The sequence below is a fragment of the Hoplias malabaricus genome, chromosome Y (assembly GCF_029633855.1).
Source record: "Hoplias malabaricus isolate fHopMal1 chromosome Y, fHopMal1.hap1, whole genome shotgun sequence".
In the NCBI taxonomy this organism is placed as follows: domain Eukaryota; kingdom Metazoa; phylum Chordata; class Actinopteri; order Characiformes; family Erythrinidae; genus Hoplias; species Hoplias malabaricus.
The window spans coordinates 63464112-63481741 of NC_089820.1; the positions used below are offsets into that span (position 1 = coordinate 63464112).

General features: G+C 42.1%; 1 protein-coding gene across 1 annotated transcript in view; it reads right to left on the bottom strand.

The window, feature by feature from the left end:
• Positions 1-630: 630 nt before the first annotated feature.
• LOC136678181 (vasoactive intestinal polypeptide receptor-like) overlaps positions 631-17630 on the bottom strand; it is a 35973-nt gene continuing 18973 nt past the window's right edge. The window contains exons 5-13 of the mRNA XM_066656111.1: positions 17168-17265; positions 15155-15281; positions 9795-9948; positions 7715-7775; positions 6327-6393; positions 6141-6232; positions 5803-5932; positions 4023-4064; positions 631-3423 (exon numbers count right to left, since the gene is read on the bottom strand). Coding sequence (XP_066512208.1) covers positions 3232-3423; positions 4023-4064; positions 5803-5932; positions 6141-6232; positions 6327-6393; positions 7715-7775; positions 9795-9948; positions 15155-15281; positions 17168-17265 — 963 coding nt within the window. The 3' untranslated portion in view covers positions 631-3231. The remainder of the gene's footprint in view (positions 3424-4022; positions 4065-5802; positions 5933-6140; positions 6233-6326; positions 6394-7714; positions 7776-9794; positions 9949-15154; positions 15282-17167; positions 17266-17630) is intronic.

Below are 17630 nucleotides of genomic sequence, written 5' to 3' on the forward strand. Positions count from 1 at the left end.
ATTGATTCCAAGCTAATTCAATCCCAGTAAACATTTAGCCGTTGATTCAACGTTGAAATAACGTAATGACGGCCGTCTAATCAACGTTCTCTTAAGGTTGAAAATGAAAGTTGAAAAGACGTCCAAACACAGACATTGAAAAGACGACTATTAGACGTATTTTGGACGTCCATTGACGTTATTAATTGGTCCCGAAATAAACGACTTTTATAAAACGCGTTTTGGACGTCCACTGACGTTATCGATTGGTCACCACTTAACTAACTTATTAAGATGGATTTTGGACGTCCATTGACGTTTAAAATATGTCCTTGACGGACAGACTACTTTTAAACCTATTTTGAACGTCCAGGGACGTTCCTTGTTTACTGGGATGGTTTACTTGGATGGTTCATATTTTTGGACTTGCATTATTGTTGAATCATATATTTATAAAGCACATAACTATTGTACTACTGCTTCCTCAATGTCACATTATGAAGCTTATGTAAATGATTTCATTCAACAGAACTGATCCAACATAAAATACATCAATTATTGTTGTTTATTAATGTTATATACACATTGATACTAATATATACCCTATAGATTCATGCACTTGTGTGATGTACAATAAAATGAAACCTCTTAATAATGTGCAACATCTGCAAATCACTTTAATTGACCATTACATCGATACTCTTTATATAACACAACATTTACATCAGCATAAATATCTAAACCTGTTGTAGGAGTGTGAATGTAAACGTACAGGAGATATGTCCCAATGTAAGTGCTACAGCATGTGTTCCTTTGATCGTTTACAGACCAACAGTTCCAAAGAATGTACACTATATACAGTTCTCTTGAAATCAACCATATGAATGGAGTTGGTTTCCTTGTTGCTGCGGTAACAGTGTCTGCCTCTTCCAACTCATGCTACTGAAGAGAGTAGGGGTTTATGCACCTCTAGCCCACTCTTGGAATAGGAGTTTTTGAGCTTGAGCCTTGGAGCATCCCATTTCTTAACAGGGTCCTCTATGGAGATTAATGAAGCTGCAAGTGCCCTACAATGGGGGCACCATTAACCAGCTGAATTCCCTTTTTATAAGGGGTGTCTACAAATATTTCTGACGAATATTGTACTTCGCACATTTTGTACTGTTCAAACTAATGTAACACAATAGAAAAGCAGCACAGGACTGGACACAGATTACAATAAACAATGTAAACATTTACAGGGAACTGTAAAAATGACTGACTATAAATCACATGGCAAGAAAATGTGCAGAATGATATATACTCTGGCATTCACGTGACAAAAACCTTATGACCTTCAGCGAAAGAGACTGCTGTCCACGTTTATGAGTAAACTGAAAAAAGGAAGGACAGCACAAGTGGGAACAAACATGAAACAAAGACTAGGGACTATATTACAGAAACAGGCCAATATCTGAAAAAAGGCAAGTTAAGATTGTTCACAAATTCCTATTACAGAAGTAATCAAATGAGGTTGATAATTCAGTTTTTATGCCCATTATCAACCAGCCAAAACCAACCATACATGGACAGTGGAAGTGTAAACAGAATTGAAACAACCTTTAAAATGCAGCCTAGTTATATACAGTTACTGATATAAAAAAATAAAGAAAAATGTGTAAATAACTAAAGAGCAATAAGCTGTGAGTGCAAAGAACATCATACAACCACCGGTAATCACAGTGGAGACAAAAAAAAAAGATATCAAACCTAGGCTCTTTTTGTATTCTGTCCTCTTCTTCTAAGAGTAATTTCTGTGTTTGAGGATGCTCCTGTGATACTCTTTTTAGGATAAAATAAATATTCTGTAATATTGGCATGACACAATAGCTATTGTGTCTGCCACACATTTCTTAGGATCCTGTATTTAATGCGCCAACTTAGGTCACTGTGTGTGAGAGGTTTTGTGTGTTTTCCCTGTGTCTGTAAGGGTTTCCTCTGTATGCAATAATAAATAAAAAACTAAAAATAAACATGTAGCTGTAGGTCAACTGGCTATGGCAACATTTCCCATAGATGTTAGAATGTGACTGACCAGGTGACTGTGTGGTGCCCTGTCCAGGCTGTTTTTTCTGGTATGTGCTGTCCTTGCGCTTCGCATGTCATTGCTGTATTGTGCGCAGTGGTGTTGGTTGAAATGACTCCCTAATGTTTAAAAAATATAAAGCACTGGGTGTATTGAAAAGTTTGCAAAGTTAATAAAAGCTACAGACAATCCATAACAGAAGCTGATCAGATCTCAGAGTTAGCCCCTAGAGGACAGTTCGCTCACGTTGGTCACATTGAATTGTCTACTTGTAATAATGAGACACACACAGAGGCTAGACCACACATACCCCACTAAGGTCAGTGTCATAATAGTTCATTAAGGGTTTGTAGATGGGAGCATTATGCCAACCAGAGCAGCATAATGAACCTGAAAAGGAGCAGGATGACATCAGGAAATGTCAACCTACACACCCACCAACTTGAAGAATCACGGTATAAGAGAGAGGGAAATTCTGTGTGTGTGTGTGTGTGGGTGAAGGGTTTGGGATGATTCAGAATCCGTCTGGATTCTCTGGAGCAATCCCCAGCGGAAGATTCATAAAATAAATATTAAATGTTGTAATGCATGGGATCATTTGACCTCATCCTTGTATTCCAGACACAGGCGGTGACCACAAAATCCATTGACTGATTAAAATATTCAGAAAAAGAAGACGGCTGATAATGGGATTGTTTCTCTGAACCAACACTTAATTTGCTGGATAAATACTTCCTGTGCTTGTAGGGAAGCTAATGTCACAGGGAACTATATACACTGGTACCCAACCCAGCTGAAGCTACATCACTGCACAACCCTACACATTTGGAGAAGAGCGCTAAATGCCAATTACTAACATCAGCTTACAGATGACCGTGCTGGCTAACTTAACAGAACTGGGCAGTTAGCGTTCTCTGAGCTAGCGTGCCCCATCTCTATCTCCCCCGGTCTCTTCTGCCGACCAGTACATGAGAACGATGAGGAAGGTGAACATTCACATCACAAATGCACTGTAAAAACATGCCTATATCTAGCACTGATCATCTAAACGTAGTCACGAGACAATGTTTGTCAGTGGTGACGAGAGCCAGGCTGTTTCCATGGCGATGGGGACAGGACCTGAGTCCCAGTTTAAGAAACGTGTCCTGGGGTGGACTTCTTGCTTCGGTTCTCTGCTCTGGCCGGGCTCAGATGGAGGAGAAGTGTTCATGGGAGGTGGATGGCCAGTGCGTGCTGGGGCTACTCTTGATCAGCATGCTGATCTGAGTGCTGGAATGGTTCCCGTTACTGGCCAGACACGGCTGCTGATACTTCGTATCAGAGCCAAGAAACCTCTGCATGTGCCACCGCCGCCATTTACGCTTAATTTCAGACTGCACCTGGATGTAAGAGAGAGTGGGGGGAGGGGGGGGGTGATGTGATATGAGAAATGTATGAGACAATGAAAGCAAGAAACATAAAAGAATACAAAGGGGAAAGGCAGAAAATGGGGGGGAGAAGGGGAAGGAAGAAGAGCGAGAGAGAGAGAGCGAGGCATATGCCATAGATAAACAGGATAGGGAAGAGAACAATAAAGATGAAGGTAGAGAATGAACAATCACTCTCTCAGGAGTTATTTCATTCACTTTCATGTATTGTCTGTTTAAAACAGTTTCCTAAATGATAGATTGATTACACAAAATGTGCTGAACTTGGGGTTTTCAAACAAAACAGCATCAAAACATCCACACGATAGCAGCCTAATGGGAATTCCAGGTGCTGTAAAGCTGAGTGCAAAATAAGCTAAAATGTTCAAGGGTTACTCCAGCTTAAACCATCAGATCTGTTCAGAGACAGCCAATCAATGTAATCTCAGGGGAGAGTCTAATATAAATATATACTGTTTGGTAGTGTGGTAGTAAAGATGACTTCATCCTATTTTAAATAACTGGCTAACACAACAACAGTAGGGTAAACTCCAGAATGCTGTGTGTATTACCTCTCCATTTAGGAAGCAGTATAGGACGGCAACACAGAAGCCCTGCAGAAATAAACAGCAGACAGCATTGATTATAAACCCGGATCAGACATCCAGACATGTGCAACACCGGCATGACCTCTCGACCTGAAGGCAGGAAACCTTTCAGTCTAATGGACAAAAGAGAAGTGGGAGACACATTTGCAGCTGCTACTGAATAACCTTTTTCTCCGTGGAATGACCACAGCGAAGTCCATTAGGAGTGTAAAAATGTATTGTTATATACTACTGGGCAATATATATATCATTTATATCTGTATGCTGGTGTTGGTGAGTAAAACACCACCCTGGCCACTAGGGCCATTACACAATGAAAGTGAAACACCTGTCATTGTAGTGTGGGAGGTGTCAGGGCTAAACTGGAGCAGCCTGGTGGACAATCTTCATTAACTCCACACTGCACCAGTAAGACCATGTGCATCCAATGGTTCAAACACTGTGTCCTGAAGGCGGTGCCGTGTATCAGGACGACAACGCACCAATACACACAGCGAGACTGGTGAAAGACTGGTTTGATGAACATGAAAGTGAAGTTGAACATCTCCCATGGCCTGCACAGTCACCAGATCTAAATATTATTGAGACACTTTGGGGTGTTTTGGAGGAGCGAGTCAGGAAACGTTTTCCTCCACCAGCATCACGTAGAGACCTGGCCACTATCCTGCAAGAAGAATGGCTTCAAATCCCTCTGACCACTGTGCAGGACTTGTGTATGTCATTCCCAAGACCAACTGACGCTGTATCGGCCGCAAAAGGAGGCCCTACACCACACTAATAAATTACTGTGGTCTAAAACCAGGTGTTTCACTTTCATTGTCCAACCCCTGTAAAGTTAGGTTATTTTCTGAATAACTGTAATAAAACTGTTGCAAATACAAAGGTATGGAAACTCCCTAGAACCCAGTAGTTGTGGCAACATGGCTAAAATACATGACTCATTTCCCAATACCCATTAATAAAACACATGGATACAAAGCGCTAATAACGGCATATTTAAAACCAACCAATGATTGTTCCTGAATTTTATACACACTGTGCAACATTCAGACCAGATAAACTGGGCTTATTATGTTCACCCAGAGATGGATCATGCAGTGTTCTTTACGTTCTAACATTATTTACAATATGTGGTGTATGAAATATGTTTCTTTTTAAATATTACACCATAAAGATATCATCACATCAATCGATTCTAGGATCCAGTTTCAAACAGCTGGAATAATTCTCCCAATCAAAGCACACTGACCTTTAAGTTACAATGCCTTAGGGGATTTTCACTGACTTTTACCAGCCTAAGAGGTTTCATACAACTATATTTATACCTTATGACACTGTCATATTTCACTCTCTCTCTCTCTCTCTCTCTCTATATATATATATATATATATATATTTTATTGGATCCTAGAGGCCAAAAAGGATTGTTTGGGGATATGAGGCTATGCTTCTATCCTTGTATAACCTTTTCTGGCTCAAAAACAAACACGTACAGATGTGTGTGTGTGTGTGGGGGGGGGCGGGGGGGCGGGGGGGGGGGTTGTGATGGTAGGCGTGGTGGTGGTGGTGGTGGTAGGGGTGGGGGTGGTTGGTGGGGGTTAAGGGCAGACGCATTCATCACTGCGGCAGACATTTTCTCTACTCTCCTGGCCTTTAGAAAATCCAAAGCGGATAAACAATGATCAGAGAGGAATAAGAAGAGAGTTTGTGTGTTTGTGAGAGAGTTGAGTTTTACTGATTCATACCTGAAAAGATCCCAAAATTAGGTCAAACACCAGCCGCACATAAGACTGAACGTGAGTAGGCATGAAGACGAAGATGATGTAGTTTATTCCAAACAGAGGAATCAGCAGGAGAGTGGATTTTGCCAGTCTCCTAAAAAGCAAAAAGAAAAGGAGTACATGAGTAATTGAGCTTACAATTTCCTATCCACAGAGAGTCTCCACTCATAACGTTGTGCAATTGAGGGTTAGGCTCAAGGACTAGGACTAGACTAAGGATCTATGACTACAAGAGGTCTTCAGTCTAGACCATAAACAAAAAGTAACGTTCATGGAACAACACGTGGTTGATAAAAACTCACGAGTACTGGTTTGATTCATTTCTGCCAATATCTCTGCAGTTGATTTTCTGCCGGAGAATCCGAATGATGCAGATGAAGAGAATGAAGTTCATCTGGAAAGACAAAGGAAATCCAGGATTGGTTAAAAACCACAGGGCTTGCATTTCATAGTAAAAGAGGATTCAAACAGGACACAGTCAAACTCACCAGGTTTATAATCAGAATGGGAGTCTTTATGATCCACCAGAGATCATCCTCTATCATTTCCCAGCAACTGCACAAAGAAAAAAGAACACACAGCAATGTGTTGATTAAAGGTATATGTTCAAAAATAATACGGAGCCAGAGAAAGGCGGTTTAATCTAGTTTAATACTGCGGTACACCTTGATGACTCTGTGTGTGATTGGTGAGACCACTCTAGCTCTAAACGTTTAATCACTAAAGACTCTGTCAATGTGAGTCACAAACTGAAACCTGGATCTGATACAATTTCTCTGCACGGAGCTATAAATTCTGCCTTCATTATCTCTGCAGTTATTTATAAGAATATGCAATGTTTCAAACTTATCACGTACCAAATGGAAGAGGGAACTTCAGGTCACTTAGTTGCAGTTAGTTTTAACCCTTGTGTTTCAACCAAGCCCCAAAAGGAAACCACAAGAGAAGTCTATATAAAATGACTGTTGGAACAATTCCTTGCATCTGCATTTTTTTGACCTGTTCTTTGATGCGATTTGCACTGAAGTGTGTCAACGTTTCACGACAAACAGAGCAACAGAAACTGTCCAAATTGTCGAGTTAAACACTGGAACACTGAAATTTTTAAGAGTTTTAAGAAGATGCAAGGTTTCTGTTCAGTAAAATTGACTTCTACATCATTTCTTCAGAAGTTTTATGCCCAAATTCATCAATGATATACTATAGTTGTAGAGCCTGAAGTGTTTAAACTTAATTTAAATTTAATTATGTATTATCGAAGTGTATTAGAAAGATGTTAAATGCCAAATGTTTAAAAGATAATGTCCAGACATTCGCTTTCAGCCTAGAAACCTTTGAAATAGTATGAAAAAGTTCAGTTCAGTTTTAGGTGCATCTATAAAACCAGACATTTCTGAAGTCCATCCAATGGATCTATACTGTGTTCTATAAATAGACTATATCCTGACCTCTGTGGTGACACCTCATTTATTTCCCCTGTAAGAAAAGCCTTGAGATCTGTGGTAACAGCAGATCTGGTCAGTCGTGTCGGTCGGCCTCATGGGGTTTTCATGGTGACAGAAAATAATCAATAGGAAACTGGTTTGTCACTGGATGTCACAACCACAAGTGGAGACCCTGTGATATCAGAGTCCTCTAATTCATAAACATGCAAAAAAGCATTAGGTGGTGATTTGACAAAACGTGACTTTGTTTTGTTTATACTTAACTAATGAAAAGCCCTCGGAGCGTATCAAAACAGGGCAAAATGGATACATTCCCCTGGGATATGCTTTCTAGAATAAATGTTTGCATACAATAAAGCAGATGTAAACAAGCTTTGTTTATAAGTAAACGTGACTGAGGAACAAACTTCACAAACACAGCCGTGACTTACCCAACGTCGTGTAAGTAAGCTTTTGTGATGGCCCATGTGGTGATGAAGATTGCAGGGACTCCTGTTATCATTGTAGACAAACACACACAAGCAAGTGTTATGGCTGCGGATAATGGACAGAAAAATAAACCATCTCTGAGCTGTGTCATGACTCTAGAACTGCTAACAGGTTTTCTGTTAATTAGTGTGGGATCAATGGCGGCATGGTGGTGCAGCAGGTAGTGTCGCAGTCACGCGGCTCCAGGGACCTGGAGGTTGTGGGTTTGATTCCCGCGGTGACTGTCTGTGAGGAGTTTTGTGTGTTCTCCCTGTGTCTGCGTGGGTTTCCTCTGGGTGACTGTCTGTGAGGAGTGTGGTGTGTTCTCCCTGTGTCTGTGTGGGTTTCCTCCGGGTGACTGTCTGTGAGGAGTGTGGTGTGTTCTCCCTGTGTCTGTGTGGGTTTCCTCCGGGTGACTGTCTGTGAGGAGTGTGGTGTGTTCCCTCTGTGTCTGCGTGGGTTTCCTCCGGGTGACTGTCTGTGAGGAGTGTGGTGTGTTCTCCCTGTGTCTGCGTGGGTTTCCTCCGGGTGACTGTCTGTGAGGAGTGTGGTGTGTTCTCCCTGTGTCTGCATGGGCTTCCTCCAGGTGACTGTCTGTGAGGAGTGTGGTGTGTTCTCCCTGTGTCTGCATGGGCTTCCTCCAGGTGACTGTCTGTGAGGAGTGTGGTGTGTTCTCCCTGTGTCTGCGTGGGTTTCCTCCGGGTGACTGTCTGTGAGGAGTGTGGTGTGTTCTCTCTGTGTCTGCATGGGCTTCCTCCAGGTGACTGTCTGTGAGGAGTGTGGTGTGTTCTCCCTGTGTCTGCGTGGGCTTCCTCCAGGTGACTGTCTGTGAGGAGTGTGGTGTGTTCTCCCTGTGTCTGTGTGGGTTTCCTCCGGGTGACTGTCTGTGAGGAGTGTGGTGTGTTCTCCCTGTGTCTGCGTGGGTTTCCTCCGGGTGCTCGGGTTTCCTCCCACAGTCCAAAAACACACGTTGGTCGGTGGATTGGCGACTCAATAGTGTTCATAAGGTGTGAGTGTGTGAGTGAATGTGTGAGTTTGTGTGTTGTCCTGTGAAGGACTGGCCCAGTGATTCCAGGTAGGCTCTGGACCCACCGCGACCCTGAACTGGATAAGGGTTACAGATAATGGATGGATGGATGGGTGGATAGTGTGTAATCAGTCTGACATTATTCATCATTTTATTTAAATTTCATAGTTTTATTGTTGTATTAATTTAACATAACAGAAAGAGTGGAAATCCCTGGAATATCAACCAATCCCAAATCACCAAACCAACTCAAGTTCCTGTCTTCATGATGCATCAGAAAGTGTGTTTATGTAGTCTTTAAAATTGAAATTCTCACTAGAAGATGGTGATGAAGATGTAGTGGATGTAAAATTTACAGTTTTGGCCAGTGTCCTTTTGTAAAGTTAAAAATAAAACACTTGTAGTTCCTTGTGTACTTCAGACACATAATACATTTTTTATCAATGTCCATAAAAACTCATAAAAAGTTACATTTTACGGCAGATATAAACCTGTTAGACAGGTGTCACTCTGGCTGAGGTAAAAACAACTTTGACATCCATTTGGAGTTTCGACGCCTGTTGAAATAAGCCTTTATAAAATTTTATTTGGGTTTACATTAGCTATCACAAAAAGCAAATGTAGGTCACAGCCTTATAATTGCTGGCCTTCAATTAAGTCTTGTCCTAGATACTGAATAAACAATCTATCATCACATTTATGACATAATATTGATGAGAAATATGGCCTGTTTTTTCCTGTTACTGCTCCAGTTCCACTGATCTTTTTGCTAAGCTTTGTTGATGGTTGATTTGTAGTCCTCAGTAATAGGACAGGGCCTCAGGAAAACATTATTCAATCAATATAGTTGGTTATTTAAATGATTAAGTGCACATTTCCTGAAGTTCAAAAGTCTCTGAAGCAGCCAGAACTCCCCCAAATGCCTTGAACATGCCACCATTTTAAAAACATTGTTGATGTTGACACCACATCAAGCATAAATGAGACATTTTATTGCGCCATGAGCTGTCACTTACCCCAGCCAATCAGAAGGAAGCACCAGAAGTACTTCCTGTGGGAAAAGAAGGAGACCGCAAGAAGAGCATGGAGGTATAGGCCTTCCACCAGGAGCCAGAAGAAACTGGCCATGACTCCGTACTGAAAGAACACCACCACCGCCTTACAGCCCACCTGGAATAAACACAAATAAAGTCTAGGGGTCAGCAGTGTTTACTGGCCGGCCTGACATGTGTACACAGCCACAACCGAGACTGTTCGCCTGTTTCCTGCGTGTTTACAGAGGGAAAGTCTTTAGAACGTACTGCTTCACTCGATCACTGTATATCCAGCACTGGAAGAAGGAAAGAACCTTACACAATTCTAGTGAAGATTCATAGAAGAGGAAATGAAAGTCCTGTTACAGCAATCAACCTTGGCTTGGCTTTACTCAACATTTACTTTCTCGTTGGCCAAAATACAATCTTTAATCCAGCACAATAGGTTGTTGATTCATTGTGGCATAACTCTAATAACAGATATGCAAATGAGCCCCAAACAATCCACTAATACGTCAATGAAAATAAAAAATAAATAAATAAACAACACGGTCTGACCATGGAAACAGTCACAAAAGGGCTGTCACACATCCAAAACATACAACACAATGTTGTGCATTTCAAAAATAGTTTTTTTCAATTTATGAGATAAAATAATATTTAAATATTCATTAAAATATAATTAAAACATTTTTTACATGTTACAAATGTACTTCCCCTTAATTACTTTATTTCCACATATATATATTTTTTTCTTCATTTGCATTTGAGCAATAGCGGTTATTTCAAAACACTCTGACTTGGTGATAATCAGATTTGCATATCACAATGACCTCTACAAGGCCCTTGTTTTATAAGGAACTTTGTGTAGATATCTTTAATCAGTCCTGCCGTGTTGACCAGTAGCTGGAGTGTTTGCTCACAGTGACGGATGTGATGTGTTCTTCTAACCAGCAGCTGTGTCCAGATGACACCACAGCCACAGAATGTGTGTTTATACGGCGGAGTAACAACTAAAACAACTTAGAGGTCCTTCAAAGCATTATCCCATTTGTGGCAGAAGAGAGTTGCTTTTGTTGATGAACGGACAGCAGGGCAAACACTAGCAAGTTTATGCTTTGTTTGCTCCAACCTTTAGCGAAGGGAACCATTAGCTAGCTCTCCAAAGCTTCTGGAAGACTTGATGAACACAGTCTTGCCAAGCCACGGCCGCAGAGACCAATGATCAATTGATTAAGCAGCTTTTAAAGAGCAATGCTAGCTCTAACATAACTACATATGAATGGTTTAAATGGAAAGGAGTAGGAAGTAGCTTTAAACTTGAATAAGCTTTAATACGAGTGAAAGCACTGTACATCTCCCAAGAAAGATGTTAAATCAGACACTGTGTAACCACACTTCCAAGCACGTGGTGGTCACTGACCAAAGGCTAGCTCTGTTCAGACGGATCAGCAGAAATGTTCCTTCCTTGTTGCACCATCCAGCTCTCACTGGAGTCTTTCATCTGCCACAAATCCAAGTAACATTTGAACCTCTTCAAAAGACCACTGGGTCATTTTACAAGCAGCAGTTTTGAGTCAGATCAAAACAAATGTGACAGCTAGTTTGTGCTGAACCTCTCTGGCCAATCAGCACTCTGCTGCCTTTACACGGCACATTTAGTTCCTGCTCAGCTCACTTGGAACCAGGAGTGAGCAGTGGAACCAGGTACCAAATGTGCCTAATGGAAAAGCAAAATATATATATATATATATATATATATATATATATATATATATATATATATATATATATATATATATATATATATATATCAGTTGGGTCGAGTAGAGCAGGGACCACGTAGTGGAAAAGCGGCATGAGTCTTTTTAAGTCATACTAGAGACAAGAGTCACGGGAAGCATAAAACAACATTGAGCAGCCACAAACACATTGAGCAGTGCATATATACAACACATTACACCAAAATAGCCTTATACACATCAAAACCCACTAAATAAACAAGAGAAAGGGAAGCTGTGTATCATGGAAGCCATAACATTAGCTATTTCCTTCTTCTTGCAAATATACAGGGCTCGGCACAAGCCGCTCAACATCCACACTGAAGGATGACACGTTACTACAACCACACCTCAGTGTCCTTAAACCAACATTAAATAAGTATCACTAACCAAACCGGGTACTGCTTTCTAGCAAAGGGCAAACAGGCAAATTTGTGCCATGTTTGCTCTACACCTCAGCAAAGAAAACCATTAGCAACCTCTTCAAAGGTTCTGGAGGATGTGATAAAAATGGTTTTGCTTAGCCATGGCCCCAGGATCAAGGATCATTTGATTAAGCAGCTCTCAAATAGCAAAAGCCAGCAGTAAAGCATTAAAACAACAGTGTCCCAGCAGGTGATTTAATACTGTTTGTTTCCGAGAACGAGAAAGAACACTTGAGCCAAACAGTCATCAGTGATGACCTCAGACAGTGCACTCACAGGTGATCTGGGGTTAGTGGAGTAACAGGTGGAAAAATACATTTTATGTCCAAAAATGTTAGGGATCTTTTTCACATTAACCTGCAGGTGCCATGGCCAATGCCAAGTGTCAGTTATTGTGGTATAAACTCTTGCATTGTTCTCAACGATGACGGTCATTGGCAAACTGGGACATCTCTAAGACACTAATCTCCATCCATCCATCCATTATCTGTAACCCTTATCCAGTTCAGGGTCATGGTGGGTCCAGAGCCTACCTGGAATCATTGGGCGCAAGGCGGGAATACACCCTGGAGGGGACGCCAGTCCTTCACAGGGCAACACACACACTCACACATTCACTCACACACTCACACCTACGGACACTTTTGAGTCATCAATCCACCTACCAACGTGTGTTTTTGGACTGTGGAAGGAAACTGGAGCACCCGGAGGAAACCTACGCAGACACAGAGAGAACACACCACACTCCTCACAGACAGTCACCCGGAGGAAACCCACACAGACACAGAGAGAACACACCACACTCCTCACAGACAGTCACCCGGAGGAAACCCATGCAGACACAGGGAGAACACACCACACTCCTCACAGACAGTCACTCGGAGGAAACCCACGCAGACACAGAGAGAACACACCACACTCCTCACAGACAGTCACTGGGAGGAAACCCACGCAGACACAGGGAGAACACACCACACTCCTCACAGACAGTCACCCAGAGGAAACCCACGCAGACACAGAGAGAACACACCACACTCCTCACAGACAGTCACCCGGAGGAAACCCATGCAGACACAGGGAGAACACACCACACTCCTCACAGACAGTCACTCGGAGGAAACCCACGCAGACACAGAGAGAACACACCACACTCCTCACAGACAGTCACTGGGAGGAAACCCACGCAGACACAGGGAGAACACACCACACTCCTCACAGACAGTCACTCGGAGGAAACCCACGCAGACACAGAGAGAACACACCACACTCCTCACAGACAGTCACTCGGAGGAAACCCACGCAGACACAGAGAGAACACACCACACTCCTCACAGACAGTCACTCGGAGGAAACCCATGCAGACACAGGGAGAACACACCACACTCCTCACAGACAGTCACCCGGAGGAAACCCACACAGACACAGAGAGAACACACCACACTCCTCACAGACAGTAACCTGGAGGAAATCCACACAGACACAGGGAGAACACACCACACTCCTCACACACAGTCACCTGGACCGGGAATCAAACCCACAACCTCCAGATCCCTGGAGCTGTGTGACTGCGACACCTACCTGCTGCACCACCGTGCCGCCCGACACTAATCTCATGAATCAAAATGAACAGCCTAATATCATATTGTTGGTGGAATTAAAATTACTTTTAAAGTCACTATGAGGGTTTCCAGCAGGGGGATATTAACAGGGCTATGCTGTTTCTGGAGGTGTTCATGGGCACATAAGTATTTAAAAGAATGCACTATATATTTAATATGCTTTGGAATTACTACTACATGTTACACTCCTATACTAATATCTTATTGCATTCACTACACCTAAATCCAGAACAAGATGCACTTAGCTTACTGAATCAAGGCCACAACTAGAAGCTGTAGCCAGCTAATAATAGCAAAGATGAGGTTTCCAGGAAAAAAAAGGGAATAACGTGTCAGACGAACCAGACAAAGATTTACAACCACTTGGCATGTATTCAGCAACTCAAACACATAGACAGGCTCTCCATATAACTCTACCACATCACTATACACTCCATTTATATCTGAGGATCTGTCAGTAAATCAGATATGACGCAAAACAGAAGATGGAGTGCACACTGTGACTGCAAATCTTGTAGATAAAACAAGCAAGTGTGCAGTTTGTGGATCTACTGACACAGGGTAAGGTTAATACACAGCAATGTCAATTAGATTTCAGAGCAGAGATGAGAGCAGTCCAGCTTCTGACAGTGAGAGCTCCAAACAAACAAATAAATAAAGCTCAAACCCTGGGGATGGCTGCCCTTCGCTCTGGGTGTGTGTTCACAGCCCCTAGTGCACTAGAGTGTGTGCGTGTGTTCACTGCTAAAGATGGGTTAAATGGGTTAAATTTTGTTGTACCTTGTACAATGACAAATAATCGCACATCGTTACATTATTATTATTATTAAATGTTCAATGTTTGCCTCTAATACGAAGCAGTGCTTGCCCAGAGGATGTGTGCTAATCACACACAGAGTATGTCCAAAAATATCTATACACCTGCACATTCATTTCCTCAATAATCAAAGTGTATTAATTGTCAGGTTGTCTCCACTCTACAGCAGCCTCTTCAGGGAAGTCTTTACACTAGTAATTTTCTTGAACAGCTCTGTAAGTACTTGATGGCATTCAGCCACTAGAATATTAATGAGGTGAGGAGTGGATGATTAAATCTGGATAACAAACTCCACGATTCAAAAGTGTCCGTAGGTGTGAGTGTGTGAGTGAACGTGTGTGTGTGTCTGTGTTGCCCTGTGAAGGACTGGCGCCCCCTCCAGGGTGTATTCCCTCCTTGCGCCCAGTGATTCCAGGTAGGCTCTGGACCCACCGCCACCCTGAACTGGATAAATGTTACAGATAATGAATGGATGGATGGATAATGAATGAATGAATGAATGAATGAATGAACAAACTCCACTCCAGCTAATCCCAAAGGGCCTGGATGGAGCGCTGTTGATCCAGAGAATGCATGTCCACGTCTCCGCAGTCCAGAAAAACACAATGTAACAGAAAACAGAATTCAGGACGATTAAATATGAAAAAAATAATAATTTCCAGTTTTCATGAAGCTAGCAAGAGGAGGAGGAGGCACTTACGGATTCTTGATTGCAGGCATGCTCCTCCACATCCAGCAACACGTCCTTCATAATAATGGCCACAGCCTTCACGATGAAGGACAGGAACAGGTGAATGTGGATGTAGTTCCTTGTACAGTGAAGTTTCCTGGGCACAGATTAAAAGGCATGGATGTACAATAATATGCAAAAACCAAATATAAATAATTTCCAATATAGTTGGAGGTGACACTAGTGTAAACTCCGTACACTAATTAGCAGCGGAAGGTGAGTAGTGATTATCAGTAGCTCTTCCTAGTGTCTACAAACATTTGTAATAATGAGAATGTTCTGTGGTTATGATAAACATATGCAGTGGGATATTAAGAGTGCGTATAGGCAGAGTGTGGCTAGCACATTTTGTTTGTACTTCAACCAATAGAGAATGCTTGGGGGGTGTTTTCCTGTTGATTTGAGTGAATGATGTATTAAAAGCCACAAAAGGAAGTCACATAAGATGGAGTGGGTTAAACACGAGCTTCTGCATGTCCGTACCATTCCTTTAACCTCTCCAGTGTTTGTGTTGAGGGCATTTTTCACTGTGTTGTTAATGTTGATATAAGGCGATCAGCCATAACATTATTAACATAACACATTTCCCAGTACTGCAGTGACACTGACGTGAAGTGGTGTGTTAGTGTGTGTTGTTCTGATGTGAGTGGATCATTGTTCATATTTTCATGTCAAATATAATTAATTTTGTTTTTGAATTTTAATGTAAAATATTAATTTAATATTGGTTTATTAAATAAAATGTAACAAAAAACTAATAATAATAGGGCGGAACGTTGGTGCAGCAGGTAGTGTTGCAGTCACACAGCTCCAGGGGCCTGGAGGTTGTGGGTGCGATTCCCACTCCGGGTGACTGTCTGTGAGAAGTGTGGTGTGTTCTCTCTGTGTCTGCGTGGGTTTCCTCCGGGAGACTGTGAGGAGTATGGTGTGTTCTCTCTGTGTCTGCGTGGGTTTCCTCCGGGTGACTGTCTGTGAGGAGTGTGGTGTGTTCTCTCTGTGTCTGCGTGGGTTTCCTCCGGGTGACTGTCTGTGAGGAGTGTAGTGTGTTCTCCCTGTGTCTGTGTGGGTTTTCTCCGGGTGACTGTCTGTGAGGAGTGTGGTGTGTTCTCTCTGTATCTGCGTGGGTTTTCTAAGGGTGACTGTCTGTGAGGAGTTGGTGTGTTCTCCCTGTGTCTGTGTGGGTTTCCTCCGGGTGACTGTCTGTGAGGAGTGTGGTGTGTTCTCTCTGTGTCTGCGTGGGTTTCCTCCGGGTTACTGTCTGTGAGGAGTGTGGTGTGTTCTCCCCGTATCCGAGTGGGTTTCCTCTGGGTGCTCCGGTTTCCTCCCACAGTCCAAAAACTTGACTCAAAAGTGTCCGTAGGTGTGAGTGTGTGAGTGAATGTGTGTGTGTGTGTGTTGCCCTGTGAAGGACTGGCGCCCCCTCCAGGGTGTATTCCCGCCTTACGCCCAATGATTCCAGGTAGGCTCTGGACACAACGTGACCCTGAACTGGATAAGCGGTTACAGATAATGAATGAATGAATAATAATAATAATAAAATGCTTAACCAGATTCTGCCATTATGATATGAACACTAAAAATATCCACTTGCACATCATTGTTGTCCAAATGAAAACATGTATCTTGAAAACTGTCAATGGAAGTCAGAAAAAACAATATTTTTCCCAGTCATTTTAAAGCATTTCCACTGATGCATTCATCATGGAGTTTTCACACAATGTGTATAAAGCTGCTGTGTACAAATGATGTAGTAAACTTAAAATCAACACAAATAGAGATACATGTTTTTTTCTGGACAGCCACAACATCTTTACAGAACTCTGATGCACAGTGTGCCCTTACTGAAAGACATAACAATAAAAAAAGAGACAGATAACACAGCAATTACACAGAGAACAATAAAACATCCATGCGGCCATAACTGCTACTACCCCCATGGCATAATCAAATCCAGTTTCTGTAAAACATGATACTGTGGCTTACCTGAAAAAGCACAAAATAAAGATGGCAATTATGAGTGAGGTCAGAGACACAGTGTGGCCAATGGTGTAGCCAATCCTCACTGAATGTAGGAAGTCCATCTGAGAACAAACAACACCCCCGCAAATGCACACACACACACACACACACATAAAGAGTGAAGTTAAGAACCCAATATCAACATGTCTACAATACACATCCACTTTATTTACAGTCCACAACCCTCTACACATGTCGTCTAAGTATATAGTTTAATGGTAGTAATTGTACAAGTGGCAGTTAATCTGAAACACTTGTTTATGAGGATTCATTCGTGACAGTGACTGAATTATTTGTTTGTTTCATTTTATTGGACCAATTCTCAAGCAGGCTTCCAAGCAAACATCAGTGAGTGTGGACTTATATAGACTTAAGTATTGTTGCGTTACCTCAGATAACCGCAGACAGGGCCGGACGACACGGACAA